Source organism: Anguilla rostrata, chromosome 18 (assembly GCF_018555375.3).
Source record: "Anguilla rostrata isolate EN2019 chromosome 18, ASM1855537v3, whole genome shotgun sequence".
NCBI lineage: Eukaryota > Metazoa > Chordata > Actinopteri > Anguilliformes > Anguillidae > Anguilla > Anguilla rostrata.
This window is the reverse complement of record NC_057950.1, coordinates 27,496,169-27,519,659: the sequence shown is the minus strand read 5'-3', so window position 1 is coordinate 27,519,659 and position 23,491 is coordinate 27,496,169. Positions and strand designations below refer to the sequence as shown.

Genomic DNA, 23,491 nt, shown 5'->3' with positions numbered 1-23,491 from the left:
GTTTGGGTAGTTTGGTGTTTACCATGTTACATTTAAGTTATTATAAGTGATTACCTTCACCTACCTTTAATGTGGCCCAGATTTTCTGTAATTTCGCAAGAATGTGCACCATAGCACAGACTAACTGCTGCATTTCACGTGAATGGTAAAGGCATGCCCAAAGCTTTAGATATGGCTGTTTATATGACTTCTGACTATTTTTCCAGCTACTTTTTGCATCAAAAAGGTGTATGATAGCACAGACTAAGTTTGTCTAAGTTTGTCTGCTACATTCAGACCAACAGGTTGAAAGTTAATTTGTATGTTTTAGTCGAAGGTTTTCAGATGTAGTTGTAATATATAATAACTTATCTTTACAAAACATTTTTTTTATTTTTTTATTATCATATTCCTTCCAATGGACAAGTTTGCTTTTGCTTGGGCCCCATAACTGCAGTTTATAGGAATATTTATACAATAAATTGACTCGTAATACTAATTTATAACTGCAGTTGTGTCAAGCCAGAATGGTAAATGCTATTCATTTATACCACTGAATTTATATCAAAGCTGCTCCTTTCTGAGCTCAGAGTTAGATATTTCCTCATCAGTATCAATGTTATGACCCACAGGCTATCTTGGGTGAGGAGCCATATCTGTACCTTACCCTGGGAGATTTTTCAACTTTTGAAGATTACCTTAATCACATTCGTGAGATCTGAAGACATTGCAGGTTTTCTTAAAGAAAGTTCAGACCCTGAGTTCATGCTCAAATGATTTCTGTTGCTACAACCTCTCATTCAAAATGAGCTGACAGAAGAACAAAATGTCACATCTCTATCAGATCGCTGATATCGATCTAAAGACATGTTTGAACTCCCTAAATTGGTTAGCACAGCACTGATCCATAGATTCTGAGATACAGTCATAAGACTGATCTACAGTTTTTTAAGTTGCTTGGGCAAAGGGAAGTTTGAAAGAATTTTTATCACACATTTTTGAGAATCTGTTGGCTGGAAATTATGCTTTTCTCTAAGTAAAATTAGTTGGAGTGAGTGAAAAAACTCAAAATAAATTAAATTGTTCTTTTGTTTGAAAATATTCTGACACCCCTAATGCTAAACTGATACAACTGAATCTAATAAAACATGAATTAGTTTAATTAAAAAAATAATAATTAAACTTTACAGAATCAGTGTAGAGCTAAAATATATTCAACCGGGTAGAATGAGGATAATCCGTTTTATTCCAGGAATGTCATCAATTGGATGATGGTTAAATGAAATTAGCACTAATGAAACATAGGCTAAAGTTTATGAGAATCCAGTTATAGGATAACTTGGCACAAAACCTATTTTTGTTCCTGATGCTTTACATTTCTGTCCATCCATTTATAAATATGGTTTTGAAAATCAGGCAGAAAATTCTGGGCGCCACCTTTCACAGTAATAATTTTTGACTAATTGTTAATTGCTTTGTTTTCATGAACTAGAAAGGATGGCTGCGTGCAACCGTGTCTAAAATGTTAGACACTGAATGAACACCACTGCAGAACAAACAAAAGGAGTAAAATTATTGTTTATGACAAATAAAATGAAGTAAACAGTAGTGTGACTCATGTCTACCAACACCTGTTGTATCGCTGTTGTGTGGCTGTCATGAAAAGGGACACAGCACACACAATCAATTTCTCCAGCAATTATACAAGCAATCTGTCCACATATAGGATATTGTGGTAGTACAGCAGAACGTCTGAGATGCTGGCAGTTTGGGAACAGGGGTCCTTTGGAACTTAAATGTTCGCAGCTTTGACAGTGAAGTCAGACATGGCACTTTTTAGAATACGTGCTTTACCATAAGCCAACTCAAGCCTTATTTTGCTTATTTATTTTTGACAGCGTTCATAATTCTACATCAACAAAGACTGGTTTTAGTTAAAAGCAATTGTTAAAAAACAGTCAGCGGGACTGAATTATTATTTTTTTTTCTTTGCCAGTTTTCGGTTGCTTCTTTTCAGTGGCCCACAATATTTTACCTCTTTTCCAAACTTGTTTGAGTTTGTTCTGACCACTTCAGGATTTTTTAAAAATGGGGGACCACAGAGAGGCCATATTAAGTAGAGAGGGGCCAAATTTATATCTTACAGATATACATATTATTGGTTCTAGTACAACGAGGTCCATTATTATTAGGTTAATGATAGATTTTGCCATTTGAGCTCTATGCCAGCAATCAAGCACAATTAAAAGACCTGAGACAGGAGGAGACTACAATTACCAGGGAACACTTCAGTAAAACTGCATTAGTTGTCCTGAAAGGCCGGTAATGGATATTCCAAAAAAAGTACTGCTTATTATATTTTGTTATTTTTATGGCCATAAATACACTTATCTTCACACCACCTCAAAAACCTAATTTTCAGGTGTATATATTGTATATCGTAAGCAAATTGAATGAGTTCTCACACAAGCAATTCTGTTGTGTTATATACACACTTACCAGCCACATTTGTAGGTACACACAGGGGTGTAGCTCGGAATTCTGGGCCCTATCTCTGTACCCCTTTCCTCTTTTTAGTCCAAAAATATTAAAAGGAAAAAAAAGTACTGTTTTACAAACCTCTATGTCATTGAAAAACAAGCATGTCACTGAAAACTACTCAATATGAAGAAATTCTAAATACGCAGGAGTTGAGTCATTGTTTTGTAGTTTATTTTTGTCATTGTTTAGCAAAGCAAACATCAAATTATGAAGGTCTTTCATTGAGTAAAATCTGACATATGACACAGATGAAAGGAACTTATAAATCTTTGGGGTGGGAAGGGGAGAAATAACAAAAAAAGGTTATAAGTATTTAATTTCTTACAGTTAAAAAAAGAGGCATCAGCCATCACGCCAGGTACTAGTAATTACAACTTGCAAGCAACGCACTGCTAAATATTTGCACTTACACCGCCTTCTCATGTTTTCCCATATTGAACATGTTATGGAATAAGGCAGATTTTCAACTGTAAATAGAGACAATCTGGTAAAAAGAGAAGACAAAAATGAGAGCAAACGTTCTCTGGAGTTCAAAGCAAAGCTGTCATGCAACAGAAATACATATTGAAAATGATATTAAGATCTGTGGACTCACGGTGGCGTCTAAACGCGTCCGTCTTTCCCAAACAGGCACGTTCCCAAAGTAAGCTCCTCTTATCACAAGGCCGCTATGCAGGCCAAAACTAACCGGCGCACCATGGAAAAATGAAAGCGAATTTCGAAGCGAAGTTTTGTGATTTTTGAAAGCAGGGTTCATGACAACAGGTGAGCCCTGTGGGGTCTATAGTTGAGTCAGCTGAATTAGCGAAGTTCTGCATTCACAATGACGATGGCCAATAAAAAGAACAGATTCACAGATAATTAGTGTGTGTAGTTTGTTTTCCCATCTCCCATGTTACACTACGTTTCTAAACCCAAACATTTCAAGTAGAAAATAAAATAAAAAAACGAAAAGGAAAATACATGATAGTTACGCTTCTGTCCTTGATTCTCAAAAAAAAGAAATCAGAAAATCACCAGGTCATCTCTCACGTGTACACAATTCATTGAGACAGATACTGCGAAGCCTGTTGACCGTGCTGTAGAGTGTTTATATCCAAATGCAAGGCCCTGGACTTTAGTACGGTCACCTTCAGCGATAAATAGGCTTGAGGTGTAGGTGGCATTTGGCTTCCAGGGACCCCAAGAATGAGCAAACAACTAAAGTGGAGAATGTCCAACTTAAAGACGGACTGCTCTCTTCCTTCCCCCAAAGACATTCATCCAATCAAAGCTCATGGCAGGCCAGCTAAACAAACCCTCAGCATGGGATGTAGTGCTATGCACTCTGACTCAAACCACTGGTTTTATTTTATTTATTGTTTTGCTATCTTTTCATTCATATATGTTTCTAATTCATTCATATCTTTCCATGTGGAAATGTTGGTAGTAAAAACTGAAAAAAAAAAAATGTAAGAAATGATGATGCACTCAAATTAATGAATTGGTACTCTACTGCCTGCTCTTCTCTTCTCCCCTGTGGGTTTCAGTACTGGTGCAATGTGCTGTCACACAGTCCACCGTTTCCCTGGTGACCACGATTGTCTTCTCCTGCCTCAAGGGCCCTCAGAATGCCCCACACCATCTGGGAAGAAAGAAATAAGGATTGGTTCTGTAAATGATGTGTGTGTCTGTGTGCATGCACACGCCTGTGTGTGTGCGTGTATGCATTTGGGCTGAGACACAATTGTTGTTTTAGATCTGCACTCCAGCGCATTGGATTATAAATGAAATGATGAATATGAGTGTGGACTGTCAGCTCTATTTCAGGGCATATACATCCATATTGGGCAAACCATATAGGAATTACAGCGTTTTCATACATATTTCTGCCATTCTGAGGGAAATGAGGGCGACAGATTTTCTACATCTGTCATTGTTGCTCTATGGGACATAAAAAGTAGAAGTTCAGTTGAAGTTTAAGCTCCTTAAAATGTAAAGTTGCACAGAAAATCAGGGCTGATATCTGGGTGTTGGGGCAGATAACTAGTCCATAAAGCAGACGTTTGCTAAAATGCAGCCCTCTGCTGGACTTTCGCTGAAATTCAATTTAGCACGAGTGGCCATTAAATATGAAGAAGAAGTCGGGTCGCGACAAACCGTACGCTTTTCTCTCCCCCCTCACCTCTCCTCACCTCTGCTTTCCTCACCTTTGGATTGATTGCTGTCTGCTGGAGTTACTTCGGCTTCCCCGGACTCCTCACCCTGAGTTTTCATTTCCGCTAAACGAGAGGAGGGAAGAGTGAGTGTAACGTCCTCGGTCTGGGAATGATGAAGCCGGTGTCTGATGCTATCAGATGAGCCCAGAAGACGCAGAGCTCTGGACCCGCGCGCGGGCGCTCGCTAACGCTGCGGCAGCGAGCTTCGGCTGAGTCTATTTTTACAGCGACGACAATAAAGCGTATCTCCTGAAGGCTCGCCACGGCCTTCCGCAGTTATTTGTCACATAAAGCTAATATTTCTCTGAATTTGTGACAGGATGTTGTTCCGGCTTTGCCAACAAAGCAAAAGAAAGAAGAAGAAAAAAAAACCATACACGGTAAAATATGAAAAATGTCACATTCTCACTGTAATAAAACGGAAGCATTAATCAAATCCCTGAAACCGGCACGCTTGCGTATGGGCCTCCGTGGTTTTTTCCACCTCGTTTCATAATTCATTTGTTGACAAGAAGCGGCAGGAAATACATTCGTTTACAAGGCTGCTCACGCTTCGACCGACAGCCAGAACATGTAAATCCCATGTTACAGCGCATCTTATTACCCATTTAAAACTGCCTGCTGTCTACATTACATAACAGTAATGGATTTTAAATGCTTGCCTCTTTTAGAAAGAGTAATTTTGTACGTATAACTTTATGGCTGAACGATTTGTAGTTTTTTGGGGGGACTATTCTTATATTATCATACTGTTTTCTCTCTCTCTCTCTCTCATTGTCTTTTTTTCTTGTATTTTTTTCTTTGCCTTCTGTTGAGAGTTTCTGATGTAAGGTCAAACTTTATTGTCTCCTGTCAATATGATTGATGATTGTACGGAGGAACCAGTTTTTTATTTAATGAAGCATTTTAACAATCTCTCTCTCTCTGACACACACACATGCACACCTACACACCTACACACACACACACACACTCGCTCATTCTGTATCCACAGCTTAGTGATGGTATATACTATTTAACAGCAGATAGGGGACACACCTTTGTGTAATGATCAGAATTATCAGTGTGGCTTTCCAGGACAGACTGAGTGTTTTTGGTAACTGGGATCCGAACAGCAGAACGAATGCAAAGGGCTTCTGTTAATGACAGTTTAATGTTTGGGGTTTGGCCTTGAGGGAGGGAAAAAAACAACATAGTTGTTTACTGGAGGATTCCTGGCAACCAGCACCACCAGAAACAGACCCATATGGACCTGAGGGACGCAATCTTTCACATTAGCACTGACAAAAAAATAAATTAAATTAAATTAAATAAATAAGGAACATGCCTGTTCTCCATGCATGCTTATGTAGCACAAGTCCCAATATGGGGTTAAAGAACAAGTCAGTCTAATTAGCAGTTGCCTTTTCTTGTGCATTCTGTCTTAGTCGCAAGGGGAGGTGGGAGGGTTTCAGTGCTAAGGACAGACAATTTAAGCCTAGGTTTTGTCTTCTTTCCTTGTTTAATTTAACAGCTCTCGCCAGTTTTGGTTGAATTCAGAGCTAAGTGAAATTAGCCCTCTTAGCCCACATTGCTTAGGGTGCTAATTACTGCATGTGGTTGAACACCTGTAATCTGAAATCTGTGGAAGGACACCTCCCTCAGCCTAACTAGGTCACATAGTAAAGACGTCCCCACAGTAATTCTCTTAACGAAGGTAAATAGGATACCAAATACACATTCAAACGGCTGTGACCATCTAAATTTGGACAAAAAAGCCTGAATAGTAAAAACAGTTGAGAATTTAAGGGAGCTCCAGATGTTGTGGAACCTCTTTGTCTGACACTGAGTTCACAACACGCCACACAGACTGTAAACGGCATGGCTTCACCCCGTACCTTCTCCAGAACTGCTCTCATTTTCCTCATTGGTCAGTTTGTCCTTTGGAACAGGATCCCCTTCCACACCTGGGAACAAACACAAAATAAGCACAAGCAAAAACACTCCAGTTTATACTACAGAGCAATGCCATGTCCTTCAAATGATTTTCAAGGTCAAATATGTATATGCTACAGATCTGGACCTGACAGTGCAAGGCTGTTCCACCAGCTGTGAAGCTGCTTCACCTTCAGTCCCTCTCAGTGACTTCAGAGGGTCAGAAAAGTAATGTTATGTGTAAAAAAAAAAAAAAAAAAAGGAATATAACATATTGGAAATGTTCACATTTTCTCACAAGTGTCCATGATGTGCAATTTATGTGCAAAACCAAAGTAACATGGTTGTTCTTGCTAAACACAGTTGCCGTAAGAAAGTTGGTAAAGTGACTCTAACTACGCTACGTTTTAAAGCCGTATTTTTTAAAAAGTCATTCACTTTCTATACCTACTCTCTTGGCGTCCATGCCAGGCTATCTCTAAAAAAATAAAGAAATAGATAAATAAAAGTGAACAAATAAATAAAATAAACAAAACTTGTCTTTTTCAAGTCTCCCAATGACCTGACAACAATTCTTTGTTCCCCATCCCTTGATTTGACATCAATTATGGCTGAAACCCCATGCCTGAAAAGTACAGTGAGCTGATGGATAGTGCTCAGAGCATTCATTAGCAATTTGACGCCTTCCTAAAGAGTCCTGTTTCAAAAGGGAACAAACCACTGACAGCCACAGAGGGAAAACCTCCTAAATGAATTAGGTTCCTGTCAAGATAGAACTCTCACTGAACAATATGTAAATCCAATCTTATGCCAAAAATCATTATTCCACCCCCTTCAACATCCATACCACAAAAACAATCTTCATTCAAAAAAGCGTGAACAAATTCAAATACTTTCATGGCAGATGAAAATAAAATCCCACAAAATAAATAAATAAACATATAAATCTGTAGGCTTGCTTGCATATGTATCCAATCTAAACAGAGTTGCTCTGTACTGTTTCTTGCTCATAGCAAGGCTGTCTATAAATCCACAGCCTCAGGGAGACACTGTGGTAAGCCTGTAGGTAGCTATGGATGGCCAGACCTCCCAGTTCATCATAGAAAGTCTTTCCAAAGATAATATTTGAATTCACAGACCTGTCACAGCTGATTTTATGTTTACTCCGACAGCTATCTCCAGTAGTGTTACACAGGTACTGTGCCTTCAGGCAGTGAAAAATGACTTTAGATTTCTGGGATAAATCAGAGCTCCCTATGTGACAGCCCTGGTGACACCTCTGTAAAGAACGTGGACATCCTGAACAGACAGCGCACTGATTTCATTTCACCCCTATGCTGCTGTCAAAATGAAATGGTAATTTGTCATTTCTGAATTTAGAGTCACATTCTATCACCACCCCCAGAAACTAACAGTATCTAAACCCTGTTTGATTCAGACTTCTGAGTTTCAAAACTGGATTTAAAAAACTGGAGGCTATTGCATTTAAAATATATATACATATATTTTTTTCAGAGCAAAAAGAAAATCATGTATATCTGCTGCATGATCATGTTTTATCAGAAACTCAATCCTGTTTGGCTACAGAAGTGGACAGGAAACAATTAATTTGTTGTGATAAGATGAATCTGGATTCACTCTCTCCCTTGGAAATAACACTATCCTCTGTATTAATAATGTCAAACCTTCAAAACAGCCACAACAGTTTGCTTCTAATGACTGGAGGAGATGAAACGGCAGTAAAAAGTCATACATGTGATCAGCTCCTGCTGTCTTTTCTGCCAGCACTGCCCTGATTGAATCAGACTCTGTAATTTGGTACCAAGAGATGAAAAGCGTAAATGAAGATTGCCAGAGGAGGGATTTTATTGGGAAGAGTAGAGATATACGCAATGCAACTAAGTGAAAAGGGCAGAGAAGAAGAAGAAGAAGAAAAAGAGGAGGAAGAAGAAGAAGAAACAAGCTTATGCCTTCCTTTCTCCAAGAGAAAGATCACTTTAATGAACCATTATATTCACTGCTATTTCAGCTTTCCGGTATTCCTGTGTGCAATGACACCATTGTCAGATAATAAAATGAATGATATAATTGTTTTATCTTTTGTTTTATGGCTGTACAATGATTTCAGCAATGCGTGCTGTGTGATGAGGTCGGCTAAATTAATCTGAAATGAATCCTTGCTCAGCTTTCTTCTACAGCCTCATATCGAAAGAGAGCGATTGTTTTTCAGGCTGGATTCCTCATAAATGTTACAGCCATTCATACACAATTAAGCAGGCCCACTAAGACTAAAAGCAAATCAATTTATTCAAATTGATTTAAAAAATCTTATAAAAACTCAAATAACAGGAAGACACATATTCCTGATTTTCTCTTTAAAAATTTTTTTTTTTACAGTGGACAGAAAATATGACTTCACGGTGCAGAGAACATAATTGGGCAATTCGCCCAAAAACAAAATTAGGCTATGTTTCCATTTACTCGGTGCGACCTATCCATGCAGATAGTTTTAGACGTGTGCAGCAGCTCACCCCGATACAGGAGACCTGTGAAGGATGTGTGTACAGTGTGGACACCCTTCTCCTGCATCCTGTGCATCAGCTTTTTATATTATATTCATCCATCTGAGGCTTGAGAATTAAGGTTTGGGGTCAAAAACACTGACTGTGTGCTATTGAGAGGCCTCACTGCTGACCAGGACTGGTGCCATTTAGTGAGAACTGCATCGCTCGCAGCAATATGGAGGAGACATGACAACCACTACCAGCTGCCAGGCATCTACACACAAATGGCCGTGTTCATTCAGAGAATCTCTCAGGAAACTGCTGCATCGTCAGGGATACATTTTAAGCTCATGCTGACTTGAGCAAAGATTATCAGCGGACAGTCCGTACGCTATCATCCATCTGCAAAAACAAAAATCCAAAGCAGTTTTTTTTTTCTCCCAGCGAGAGTAGAACAGCGCCTTCATCTGTTGCGGCAGCACCTGCGCCGAACGCAGACGTATGGGATCTGTTTTCATTACCATTTCGTGTCATTTAGAAAAAACGCGCTTGAAAGGAAACGGATGACAGTTCACCGCCCGAGGTTACCGTGACAACCCTTCGGTGGCGAAAGCAGTCTCCAGCCCTTCGCGTGCGAAACGGAAAGACGTTTTAGGTCAAATAATGCAATATTAAACTGCCACCTTGTTATGCGGCGAGGATGAAGTTTAATATCGCAAATGTCAGCAGACACACTGCATTCCTGGGAGAAAGATGACTTTATTAAGCAGAGCCAGTTCAACATCTCTGTGTGAATACAAAACAGGCACGTTTAGTTTCAGACGGCCACTTGCTGGGGGTCTAAGAGGAAATGCAGATTAAGCATATGGTATGCTATATGATATCTCAACATTCCTTTAGACGATAATGAAGTTAATTTTTGTAATGAGTAAGAGTTTTGAGTAAGCACACTAAGTTGTGCAACTTGGAGGATCCTGCCATCCAAATCATTAATTTTTTCGTAGTTTTTTCTTTCTTTTTAGGACTGGAAAGCACTGTCACAATAAAAACAACAATAATCATAACAGACCCACAATCTTTGCTACTACACTTCACACTACATGTCATTACAGATCGCTACTGTACGCGCTATGTAAGCACACCAAAATAAACAAAACGTTTTGTTTCAAGAAATGTCATATAATTGCATTGACCTAACGCATTACACCTTAAAGCAACTTCATGACATGCATTGACCATATCCTTTTCCCACACTTGAACACTGCATGAGTCCTTTGATCTACTTTAGGGCGACTAAATCAGCCATACCGCCTTTTGTTCCATATGCTCATCGAGCACCTGGCCATCTTTTCCCCCCTTTCAGTTAACATTCTTTTAATATTAAATTAACATTCTCTTGCAGGAATTATTGATCGGCAGTAGGTCACGTGCCTGCCTTCTGTCTGGGCTCGGCCGTGTCTCTGGTGAAAGGGAACGCCTTTGTGTCAGACGATCACACGGCGTGACCTTGGTTTCCTGCAGCCAGACTCTGTGGCCCTTGATCCTAACACACGGGCCCCCGGGCACCCCGCTGCTTTCACCCAAACAATGTCACAGACCGCTTATTACTGCCCTCCACCTCTCTCACCTAGACACACGCCGAATTCAGTGTCACTGTAATAAAGCCAGTTTCATGTATTGAAGAAGGTCATTCTAAAATGGAAACTTAAAGAATTTTACCCATATTCTGTTTTTCATGCCCAAATATTTTTGAATGCACGCAATAATATATACAAGATCTAGGGATTATTATTCAAGCAAAAATAATAAATAAAATAATACAACTCAAAAAATCTAAAAGACTTTTTCTCAGCAACTTCCTGTTCAGCTTACTGAAACTACAATCTCCCATAATGCATTTATTTCCATAATATCCACAGCCTTACGTTGAAGTCTTGCGAAATGATGCAGGAGAGACAAACAAAATAATGTAACAATATATTGGTGCCAATTCTGCAATGAAAATAGCCTAATGCACTTGGTATGACTGCTACTGTATGAACATGCCTTAAGACCCTGTATTTATTTTGGCTCTCCAAATCAGAGAAAATTAAAGTAGAAAATGTCTTCACATTTCTTCTCTTACAATAACAACAACAACAACAACAACAACAACAACAACAAACTATTACTATTATTATTATTATTATTATTATTTAATATTAAGCCTTGAAATTTTAAATGACAAATGACAGACAAAATAAAACCCATATAAAAATGATACAACTCGGTTACAAAGACTAAAAAGGTTATGATAAATTTAGACTGTAAATTGGTCTAATTATCTGTGATATTCATGCACATTGTTTCATTTCACTTAATGTGCAAACTCTCAGAACTTTGGAAAGCTCTCTCTATGTGTGCGTGCGTGCGCATGTGTGTGTGGAATAATCATAAGCATTCCTTCCCTATTCTCATTGGGAAAAAAATTAAATATGCTCCCACAAGACTGGTACTGCATATGCAATCAGACTGTTTCCATGTGGGAATTAGGTACTAAACAGAAGAAAAGTACTGCTAGGGCCATTCAAAAATCCCATTTCAAAAGGGATTTCTCTAGGTGAGTGGGCAATCTCTTAAAACTGCAAATAAAAGAGAAGGCTTGAAAGGTTCTGTTACCTTGTGCAAAGATGGCTGCCTTAAAAGGCATCAGACATTCTTTTTTTCAGACCCTCTAGAATTAAACCCTTGGTTTTAAGCTGCCGTTCTGTGACATTGTTTTTGTCTTGAGTGCCTTGTGCCTAAAGCAGAGCAAATGAAAGAACTCTTCCCCTTTTATGCAAAACACAACTGGGCAGCTCTTAGAAAGGAGGTCCTGAAGAAACCGACTAATGAAGTGGTAAATTTAGAAAGCGAAACATTTGCAAACATAAACGTTAAAAAAGATTGCAGGTGCGGAGTGAAAATGCCTTCTCCGAATGAATCCCCTCAGTTCTGGGGGGGAAAAAAAAAATCACTTTGTGTAACACTTGACTGTGTACAGAATTTTATTGCGGCGAGATAATGTAGCATCTCATAATCTAAACCAATTAGAGAGCGCTGAACTGTGACCTGCTGAGCAGGGAATGCCCCCGCCGCACGCTCGATGTGAAAGGCGAGGCGTCGGCATAAATATTCTGCCTTTTTAAAAAGAGGCAAAAGGGAAAGGTCCCAGACATGAAAAGGCATTGTGCTCCCCCTGCGGATTTCCCTAACCTTACAAGGTTCCCTTTACAGGCTCTCTTTCTGAAACGGTCGGGGTCTTTAAGTGATCCCCTGTGAGGACTGAATAGGCTCGAGCTAATTACACAGAGCGAGGGTACGCTTGGCGAGATGAGAGGAACACCAAGGGCTTTGAAGAGGGTGAAAAGAGAAACTCAAGACCATCTGGTCGAAGAGTTGCAGGAGGCACAATGGCGAGGACGAGGCCGGGGGACAGAAGGTGAACAGCACAAAGGAAACGGAGGGCCATAGAGCGCATTTCATTGGCTGCTCTGAGACAAACGTCGACGACAGAGCAAGAAGGCATCCATCCTTAAATAAATTGAAGAGAACAGCCTATCCTTGCTAGCCCACAGACATATATATATATATATATATATGCAATTTCAGAAATAAGCAACTTAACAATACAACCATTACAACCTGTTTCTCCACATCTACTCATACAGTTGTGTTACCTTCAACTCTTCACTGCGGTTACTGTATGTACAGTATGCAGCTGACTCACAGTTTAACTAATGTCATGTCAAGCACAGCTTTAAATAAAATGCTGTCTGGCCTTCTCAAAAACTAAAGCATTAACTGAAACTCTGTGCTGAAATGTCATAGGGAATGTAAATGTTGATTACAGTGAAACTGAAGCCTACTGATTAAGGAAAGAGCAAGATATACAGTGTAAGAGAGGCTACATGGACTGGCTACATGGATATGGCTAGAATCAGGGATGACTCCAGCCGTATCATAAAAAAAACATCATAGAGGAAGTACTGAACACTGAACGATGATTTACTGACTTTATGGTGGACTCATGGTCCCAGTTCGAAAACAAAAAAGAAAGAAAAAATAAAATAAAACAGCGCTGTTATTTTTTAAAAAATCTGTCAAAAGTGTACCTTTGTACCATTGCTCCAAATGTGCCGAGTTTTGATGGACGCAACACACAGTTATACACAGAGCTGTATTATATTTCCAGTTTTTATCAATGGAACCATTTTTTACTCGTTTCTTTTTACTTTTTGCATCACTGAAAATGCAAAGATAATTTAGATACTGTACGGGGAGCTTGAAACGCTGCTTACGCTGCAGTACTCCTGGGCTCAACCCTGTTCACTAGACCAGTCAGGGCACAACTCTGAGGTTCCGCTGCACTTGTTCCCCATATACCCAGGTGTCTCCGTATCTCAGTCACTACCCCCTTACAGACACCCTTACCCAAAGCAACTTGTACAGCTCAGGTTGTATACACACTGTTCATTTCAACAGCTGGATATTTAATGAAGTAATTCAGGTTAAATATGTTCATCAAATATGAATCCTGTTGGGATTTGAACCGGCAACATCTCAGTTACACGCTCAGCTCCTTAACCACTGTGCATCATTGCTACTGATTGCAGCTACACACATATATAATGAAAGCCTGGAATTAACGTCCACAAGTACTTAGAGTGAGTCCAGAAAGGACTGAAATGATCTGTTATCTTTGGGGTTTTATTTGGTCACAGAACTTTCATCAGAAGCCTTTAGTGAAATGTGCAGTGTGGCAAACAAATGGGAGCTGATCTTTAAAATCAGTACCAAGCCATGAGCTGTAACAGTATCTCAGAAATTACACATTTAAAATGAGGAGAAGGAAATGAGAAAAGTTTGCTTTCAAGAAGCTCACAACAATTCGGATTGAATCGGATGAGCTGATATTTAAATCTTACAGATGAAAGAAATCAAGCATATTTAGATACAGACACGCAGGCATTTATACACAAGCATGCATATGCACGCACACACAAACACACACACAGACACACACACACACACGCACACACACACAACTCGGTGAGAAAAGAGACATACAGAAATATGCAAAATACAACACCCCCCGCTTGACCTAGATACCTGCAAAACCACCTGTCAATGGCAGCCAGCCCTTGCCTGTGAATTACTTTGCATAATCCACAGACTCATTAAGGAAAAACAAAAATAAAAAAACAAAAAAAATTACAGTGTGTCTCCTCCCGTATGCCCTTGTAATTCAACTGAAGGCCACACGATACGAGACACAGGGCAACAGAATAAACAACAGAGTCTGGTGGGAACTGGCTCTTGTTTAGCTGGCTTACCTTGAATCTCTCTGAAACCTTCATGAATGTCAAAAAAGCAAGACAGTAGAGTGTGAGGACGTTAAATCATGTTGTTTGTATTGTTTCTGAGAGGCTAAAGCCAGTGTCTCAACGCTGAACACAAAAGTTGATGTTTTGAGCTTTTCCATGCATGTGGCATTTATTAATAATAATAATAATAATAATAATAATAATAATAATAATAATAACAACAACAATAATAATAATACCATTATTATTACTGTTGTTTTTTATTTTAGTTTTGCAACACATAAAAAAAACCACTAAGTGTGCCCATTTCACTGATTCAGCTGGCCTGTTGTTGCTGTTTTTCATAGAGACTCACCCTCGGGCTCCAGTGGCTCTACTGATTGGTCCACATCCATGGACTCCTCCATTTCTGCAGCTGGCAACTCTGCAAGCGGGAGAGGAGTGAAATCAAGGGTAAGGAAAGAGTCGCTCTTACTCAGAGTGAGCCAGGCCAATATTTCAAGAATTTAAGGCATCTTTGACAATAATACTGATGGGAGAAAATCAAATAAAAAATTGTGTGTATATTTTCATAAACACTCAGCCTTAGCATGTGGTGAAGCTGAAAGTACCGGGTGGTGCAATCATCACGTAACAATGCTAAGTGTGTGTGATCTGACCAGGTCCAATCCTGCACCACAAAGCAGCGATCCTTGCTGGTGGCAGGCAGATTATTCCGAACTTTCGAATAATGTGCCTTTCTTATACCCACTCCACAGTACAAAAGGCCTGGGAGGGATAGATTGCGCTGATCAAAAGAGCATCTTCAAAGCAATATTGGAAACATGCCTTTCAGCCTAATTGTGGAAGGCTTATCCTGCAGTTCGTCCTTTGATGTGACTGTGGCTTGAGCCAGGGGTGACCAGATAACAGTCCGCAGACATAATGGCTCTGCAGAATTCAGCCGCTGTCCGAATGACCGAGAAATCCGCATTTGTGAACTCCTGAACCGCACGCGAAATGGCTGGATAATAGTGGAAGGTAGCGGTGAGAAAAAAAAAAAAAAAAACACTTCCATCTGTAAATGCACACAGCTTACACCTGTTCCTGTTTTTGGCAATCACTGTGTACCAACATCCAATTACCTTTATTACTTTTTTAAACAAACTCTGTTTGTGGCTTTTAGGAGACTAACTAAAACGGCCCCTGTAAACAGCATTGAAACTAAATAGCGAAGTACATTTGACTTTCATGCTCGGTTTAAATCCATCAGCGATATGCATACATTTTACACGTCGTAAACTCTCCATTTCGCAGAATGAAGAGATGGATTTTAAGTGTTCTGACAATCCAACTTACAAACAGCTGAGAGAATTTCTGCAGGGTTCGCAATGGTTATGCTCCTCTGAGTCTGCTTCATTAATTCAGGCATTGGCAACCCTATCACTTGGAAAACAGGGATACCTAATATATACAAAAAAACTTTGCATAAATAAAAAAAAAAATGAATGAATAAAATCAAGCATAACTAAATATATTAATAAATAATTAAATGACCAAGGAAAGAGGAAATCAGTGCAGTCCAGAAGTATTTACACAGTGACACAAATGTTGTTGTTTTATTTTTTTGTTACTCCAGCACCAGCTGTCAACTTTAATTTGAGGGTACATACATCCATATTGTGGGAACCTCGTAGGAATTACAGCCCTTTTTATACATAGTTCCTCCATTTTAGGACACCAGATGGACAATTGGCTGCTCAGCCATATCTTGGCCAACTATGTGTTGTTGCATCGTTAATTTGTGAACAAGAAAACTAACAAAATGTCTAGAGTTGATTCTAGGTGTGGCATTTGCATTTGGAGTCTGTTACTGTTGTGTGTCTCAACATAAGGACCAAAGAAGTGTCAGTTAAGCAGAGACTAACAAATCAGAAAAAATCGATCAGAGACATTGCCAAAACATTGGGTGTGTCAAAATTAACTGTTTACTACATCGTTAGGAAGCAAAGAACTTGCTGGTGATCTCAGCAATGTCAAACAATCTGGTAGACTATGGAGGACCACTGTGGTGGATGACTGAAGAATACTTTCTGTCGTGAAGAAAAACCCCTTTTCAGCCATCAAACAACTGAGAGCACTCTCCAGGATACAGGCATAGAAATGTCAAGGACTAGCACAAAAAGAAAACTACACCAACATAACCTCAGAGGGTTCACCACAAGATTCAAACCACCTGTAAGCCTCAAGAACATAACAGCCAGCTTAGGGTTTGCTAATAAATTGCATTATTTAGACTTGGATCAATGGAGGTGTCTTAACTACTCTTTGTCCACGCTACCTCACTACTTGGTTAAAAAATAACTTAGCTTGAAAGCTAGCTGTTTACTTGAGAGTAGTTAAGATACTAAATACTACTAAGATGTGTAGTTGAGCTAGTAGTAGTAGTACCGCTACTCCCCAACACTGGAATAATCTCATGTCAAAACCAGGAGAATGTTAGATTGAACGTGGAAAAAAAAGTGCTAATAGAATTCAGGCATATGATTTTATCACTTCTAGGTATACGGTATGTAGGACAGTTACTTACATACGTGGCCTTCAACACATTGAACCGGTGAACCAAATGTTTTACAACACTGTAAGCAGTCCCACAAAATGGTCTTACTCCTGGATTAAAGACATGCAGGGTGTAGCGCCTGCTATCAAGTTTGCTAAATCCGTGTGCATCTTCATTGATGAAGCATCAATGACTCAGACCTTTTCGGGATTAAAAAAGGCTTGGTGAAGAATGCTGCAGGGGCACACACAGGAACAGGGAGTGCTTCTGGAGAACGAGTCTCCAGCAAGCTTATGCTTGAAAAGGCTCAAATGGACTTCAAAGTACAGCTGACACAACTGTGGTCAATTAGAAGAAGAATCAAACTTTTGTACTGAGACACAACAAAGTGAAGGTATGCTGGATGTGTTTCTTCTGATTTCCTCCCCTGGGAAACGCCAGGCACTCTGGGTGCTCCTGGTGCCATATGACATGGCCCAATGTTTCCAAGTTCTTTGAGAACTATACACCAAGAAAGAATGTGACCCAGCAGTCACTCTAAATACAGCACTGACAGTCTGGAGCACAGCTGAATACACACATTCCAGAGGGGCCAGAATAGTCACATTAACAAGAAAATGAACGAACAAACCTTAAATAATAAAAAGGTAATACTTTAAGTCGGGGTTCTGCAACATTTACAAAACCATTATAAGCATTCATATGCATAGATATAAGGGCCCATGGCATTTCTCATTATAATTAAGAAAAACCCCAAACAGCTGTCCAACAGATCAGAAACATACTTCAGGAGGCAGGTGTGGATGTGTCAGTGAGTACTGCCCACAGAAGACCTCACAAACAAAGAAATACAGAAGCTATGCTGCAAGATGCTAACCACTAGTTTCCAGCCAAAACAGGATGGCAAGGAGAGGAAGTAAATCAGTTGTTGGTCCCTAAAAGTTGTCGGGAAATGCTTTTCCAGGCGGCTCATCATAATCCAATGGCTGGCCACCTTGGGGCACATAAAACTCTGAGTAGGCTCATGGTACCATTCTATTGGCTAGGCATTCGGGCTGAGGTGCAGCGGAGGTGTGCAGATTGTCCCAAATGTCAGCTAGTTAACCTGGCAGCCATTCCAAATGTGCCATTACAGCCATTACTGTTAATGAAGGTCCCATTTGAACATGTGGTAGTGAACCTCAGCGGGTCATTGGAGAGAAGTGCACGGGGGGTACCTCTTTGTGCTAATTGTGGTAGACTAGACAAGGCGATGTCCCAAAAGAGTGCCGTTGTCCAGCGTATCGGCTAAGAACGTCACATAAGCATTGTCGTAAATAATCTCTCGAGTTGGAATCCCAAAAGAGATTCTAACAGATCAAGGCACTTCCTTAATGTCCCACGCACTGTGCAAACAGAATTATTAAGAATTAAATTGATTCTGACTTCTGTCTATCATCTGCAAATGGACGGACTGGTAGAACGATTTAATAAAACTTGTAAAATAATGATTCCTAAGATAGTCGAAATCGGGATAAGTGTCTGAACCATCTATTGTGCCCCAGGCAGCTTTGAACTGCTCTTTGGTTAGCGACCACGTGGTGCATTGGATCTGATTAAAGAAAGCTGGGAGGAGGGTCCAAGCACAAGTAAAAATGAAATTCAGTACGTTCTGGACCTGCGAGCGAAATCCCACACATTGGGGCAGTTGTCACGGGAGCATTTGCTACAGGCAAAAGAAAGTCAGCAGTGTGTATATAATAGAGGGGCTCAGATGAGACCATTTTCACTGGGAGATCAAGTACTTCTTTTACTCCCTCCCTCTAACTCAAAATTGCTTGCCAAGTGGCATGGTCTGTTTGTGGTCACACAGTGATGTGGGGATGCTGATTAGCAGGTTCTGCGACCAGACAACCAGGGGTAACACAGATTTACCACCTCAATCTGCTAAAAGCATGGAGATAAGCGGTTTCTCTCTCACTGGTCACTACGGTGATTGAGAGACGTGTGTTGGGGCCTGAGGTACCAAAACCAGCCAATTTCACCTCAGTCGTTCATGATGACCATCTCTCACCAAGCCAGAGAGCCGATGTGGCCTTGTTGCAAAAACGTCCTGCGGATGTGGTCTCTCCTCTTTCAGGGTGCACAAATCTCATTCCAAAATTTTAGAAACTTGGATTGATGCATCGAGTCAAATCCGTGAATCTTCACATCCCCAGTGTAACGGATGTAGCTTGGCTAGCTCCCAAGTAAGAATAGTGAAGCGCAGTAAAGTGAAGGCCTCATAGCAGGTTACCGTGACAACACTCTCTGGCGACACAACCCTCAGGTTCCGTGTAACGCATTTGTCTTTGGAGCCTTTGCGTGAGTGAGAGGCACAGGTTCAAATCTCACTATGGCTGAGTGCCTCTAACTCTTTAACGGGCCCACTATATTCTCCCTGATACAGCAATGCACTTTTCTGTCTCATGACCTATTTCCAGAACCTAACCTGCTACATCTTCACTTATACTAAGAAAAACAGGGAAGGGTAAGATTTAACTGTATTAATACTTATTTTCCAGCCCCTGGCTCACTGAAGCACTACAGTTCTACTAGCCATGCTAAACTTTCTGCTGCTCTTGCCCATCAGAACGGATGTGTCTGTTCACTATCGTATTTACACTTTAAAGAAGCCATTATTGTGGCTGGCAGTAGCTTCAGTTTCCCTTCCTATTTGGGCTATGCTGGTGAAAACATTATTAGTGTTATCCCTTCGTGTGGGTAAGAGACACCAAGTTCCCGGGACGTGAGCAAATAGCAGGCAATGAATTTAAGCAGGTCTGCCACTTTATCAGACCCGAACTGCGGGATACATTTTCCATCGACCCGCGTGCTATGCTCCAGGAAACCATTTGTAAATTAACTGCACAGGGGCGGCTTTGCGACTGAGCAGCTGTCAATATTTCCTCCCCCTCGCAGATTATTTAGGGGAGAAAACAGGACCGCTTATTCCGAGCCAATTTCAGCACAGTCATCCCCTCATTACTGCCACAGTCAAGGCCCGGGTTGGCAGGAGTTTTAATTTGAGCAGGTGAGAAATGATCACGGTGTGGCGGCGTGGGAGCACTGCATAAGGGCCTGGGTGTATAACCACAACAGGCAGTGCTGCTGAGTCCGTGAAGAGAACTTCAGTAGATGGCCACCTCTGAAGACTGAACAGTTGTAAAATGTAAATTATGCAAGTTGGGCAGTGTGAAGGTCTCCGCCAAGTGAATAAATTATTAAGTTACTATAAATAAAATATTTTTAAAGGCTTGCATCTTCTAGAATGCTCATGAGCACCTAATTCACAAAAGGTTGGTGCCTGGATGAGCTACTTCTCTTCTTTAATACGTATTTAACTGTATGACAGTTATTCATGTAGATAGAAATGGTGCCAGTGGTCCTCTTTGGATTCATTTAAAATAAAATAAACCTTTTGTGTAAGAGTTTAGCTCAAGATTTGGCCAGCCTACGCACTGTGCCACACTTCTTGACCACACACTTTTTTAAAATGTGAAGTTCTGTCCAACAGAACTTATAACTTTAACTGTATAAAGGGAAGAAACACGTCTTTATTAAATCAACATAATTGGCGCTTCACAGCTGTTACATTTGACCCGTGGGTAAAATTGTATATTGATTTCATGCAGGAGAAGCCGAACAACATGAAGGTAAAGCAATTTTATTTATAAATCCAGACATATGTACTTGTGGCTGGAGGGTAAAAGAAGCCAGTCTTAATTCATGCACATTGAGAAGGTTATTGAACCGTTTTTAAGTCTGAAAACGTTCTGTTCTGTTAAATAAGGCAGTCTTGATACCGATATTTTTGTCCCCATACTTACAGTTATATTTACTGGTTACAGACAGAAATTATGTTTTTGGCACAGATCACTCATCCACATCCTATGCTCATCAGTCACTGACCAAACAATACTCAAAGTTATCAACTTTGGAATCAATTTTTCTACATGTCTACAGGCATCCCCCTGATTATCACATATGAAGGCCAATTAATACATACAAACACACAAAGGCATAGCGCACAGTTGTGTACGGACCTAGACCTACCATTGTTTCCTAATGTCACCCATCATTTCCCTGAGCAGTATGCACACGACGAGCTACTGTCACCCTTGCCTCGAGACTGCGTATGCCACGCAGTGAATTTTTTATGTTGTTGCCTGTGCAAACAACACCACCTCCTGGTCCACACTGCCAGCACCCCCTCCCCCATGTCAACACCACCACCCATTAATAAGAATGTTCTAAGGGGAAACGGTGCTGCAGATGTGCACGGCACAGACCGGTTGGAGGGGGCTGACATCACCGAGTCGAGGTGTGGAATCCGTAGTTAAACCCAAACTTTTTGTCCAGACATGTTCAGTCTGGAATGTACCCTGACAGTCTGGTATCTGGGTCCGCTTTCGAATTGGATGTTTGTGTTTTGTGTGTGTCTGTGTGTATATGTGTGTGTCTGTGTGCATGTGAGTACTTGATATGATGTGTAGATACAAGTGCCAAAATAAAGGAAAAATCTTGGTAAATGAGAAATATAAGGTATATTAAAGGCAGGTACATCCACACGGGGGTGGTTCCTGAGTTAATTACACAATTAATATCCCAGCATGCTCAGGGTGGTGTATAAAGAGGCGGGGCAGACTCAATTGCCCATTAACTTTGGCTACCATATCTAGGAGAAGAGATCTTATTGGCTTTGATAGAGGGGTGGTTGTTGGGGCATGTTTGGGGTCCTTGATAGAGGGGTGGTTGTTGGAGCATGTTTGGGGTGCTTAATAGAGGAGTGGTTGTTGGGGCAAATTTGGGGTGCTTCAGTGACAAAGACTGCTGAACCTATGGGTGCTTCATGAGGAAACAGTGGCTGAGGTCACGCTGGTATGGAAGTCTGAGGGAAAGGCATCTTCAACTGGAGGCAACTGCGGTTGAAAGCGCATACTCCTCAACCATGATATCGGTGCATTGATTTGAGATGCAAGACAAAACGAAAAAGGAACTCAGAATATGACTGAATATGAGCAGCCATCGAGAACCTTACCGAGAGAGATACTGTGGTTTGTGTTTCCAAAGTCTTTTTAATTGCCTGCTTAACTGCAGTCACATATAAAGAATTAAATGTTTTTGTCATTTAAAAAAGTGTGTGCCAGTGTGTGCTTGTGTGTGTGTGTGTGTGTGCATGCATGCACCTGCTTGTGTGCGTGCGTGTGTTTGTGTAAGTAAAAACAGATGTGCATCCATGCCCGCCAGCGGCTATGGCTATAGAATGAACTTTATTGATCTTACCTTTATCCAGACACCCGGCTGCTCCTGCTGCGGCCATCTGCGCTGACAGGGGCTTGGCCTCATCCTTACCAGCGCTGCTCCTGCTCTCTGCTATCACAGCACCATGACCAGGGGAAAGAAGAACAAAATCATTTAAAAAATGGCTTCAGAATTTATGGGCTAGGCTCTCCTATTCATTTTTCATTTTCTCCATTTAATGAGCTTTTTATAACTCTTTATTTAATAAAGAGAGCTTCCGACTGTGCGGACGGTTGCGAGTCTGATTACGGCTCTCTCTTTTATGAATGTGGTCTTTCCCCAGCCCTATTTTTGCTCCAGTTCACAGAGCAGTGGAGAGCTATGGCTCAGGGCGGGGTCATCTATCTCAGAGTTTCACCGGCTGGGCATGCTCTCTTTCCTGACCCCTGTCATCTTTCAACACACACACTGCAGTCTTCTTTCTTTCTTTCTTCCTTCCTTTCTTTCTTTCTTTCATTCTTTCTTATTACAGATTACACGTGCGAAGGAGCTGTGGTCATGATTTTCTTTTCATTGCCGCTGCTGACTGGTAACAATCTGTACAGGATTTAAGTCAAAGACGTCCTTGTACTGCCAAGCCCATTGTTGGGGCGAGAGCTCGTGTCAAAAGGCTCTAAAATGGAGTCCGTAATTGAAACTTTCGGTGCAGACGCGGTGGTACATATACCGCGTGCGGGGTGACTCTGGTGACTCTCCAGCCTCTTAATTAGAACACGGCTGCAATGCCGACGCTGAACCAGTGGAGAGTTCCACTGGCCCTGCTGAATCTCAAGAGGGATTATTATTCATTAAATACATAGCGGCATGCTAATTCGCTCCCCTTTCGCAGAGAGTGTGAGCCGGCATCGCAGGGCCAGAGAGGGGGGTTTCATCGCCTCTTCCTCTCAGGCTGTTGATTTAAGAGGCGAAGGGTCTTACCTTCGGAATCCACTGCGCTTTCTGCGTCTTCAGACTGCCTGTCCCCCTCCGCGGCGCCCTCCTCTCTCCTGCTGACGTCTGCGTGTGTATGCGTGTAGTGAGTGTGTGTGTGTGTGTGTGTGTGTAGTAGTGCGCATGTGTGTGTGTTTGCGTGTGCGCATGTGTGCGTGCATGCATGTGTGTTGTGTGTGTGTGAGAGAGAGAGGGAGAGAGAACAATGGAGAGAGAGAG

The 23,491-nt window shown here is 40.9% G+C and overlaps 1 protein-coding gene across 3 annotated transcripts in view; it reads right to left on the bottom strand.

The window, feature by feature from the left end:
* Nucleotides 1–2,669: 2,669 nt before the first annotated feature.
* The window catches only part of macrod2 (mono-ADP ribosylhydrolase 2), a 561,756-nt gene continuing 540,934 nt past the window's right edge, over nucleotides 2,670–23,491 (bottom strand). The window contains exons 15-20 of one of the 3 annotated variants that reach the window (XM_064316703.1): nucleotides 23,261–23,338; nucleotides 22,325–22,414; nucleotides 14,837–14,905; nucleotides 6,596–6,664; nucleotides 4,695–4,781; nucleotides 2,670–4,144 (exon numbers count right to left, since the gene is read on the bottom strand). In XM_064316703.1, coding sequence (XP_064172773.1) covers nucleotides 4,116–4,144; nucleotides 4,695–4,781; nucleotides 6,596–6,664; nucleotides 14,837–14,905; nucleotides 22,325–22,414; nucleotides 23,261–23,338 — 422 coding nt within the window. In that variant the 3' untranslated portion in view covers nucleotides 2,670–4,115. The remainder of the gene's footprint in view (nucleotides 4,145–4,694; nucleotides 4,782–6,595; nucleotides 6,665–14,836; nucleotides 14,906–22,324; nucleotides 22,415–23,260; nucleotides 23,339–23,491) is intronic. The other 2 variants (XM_064316705.1, XM_064316704.1) reach the window with 2 other exon arrangements.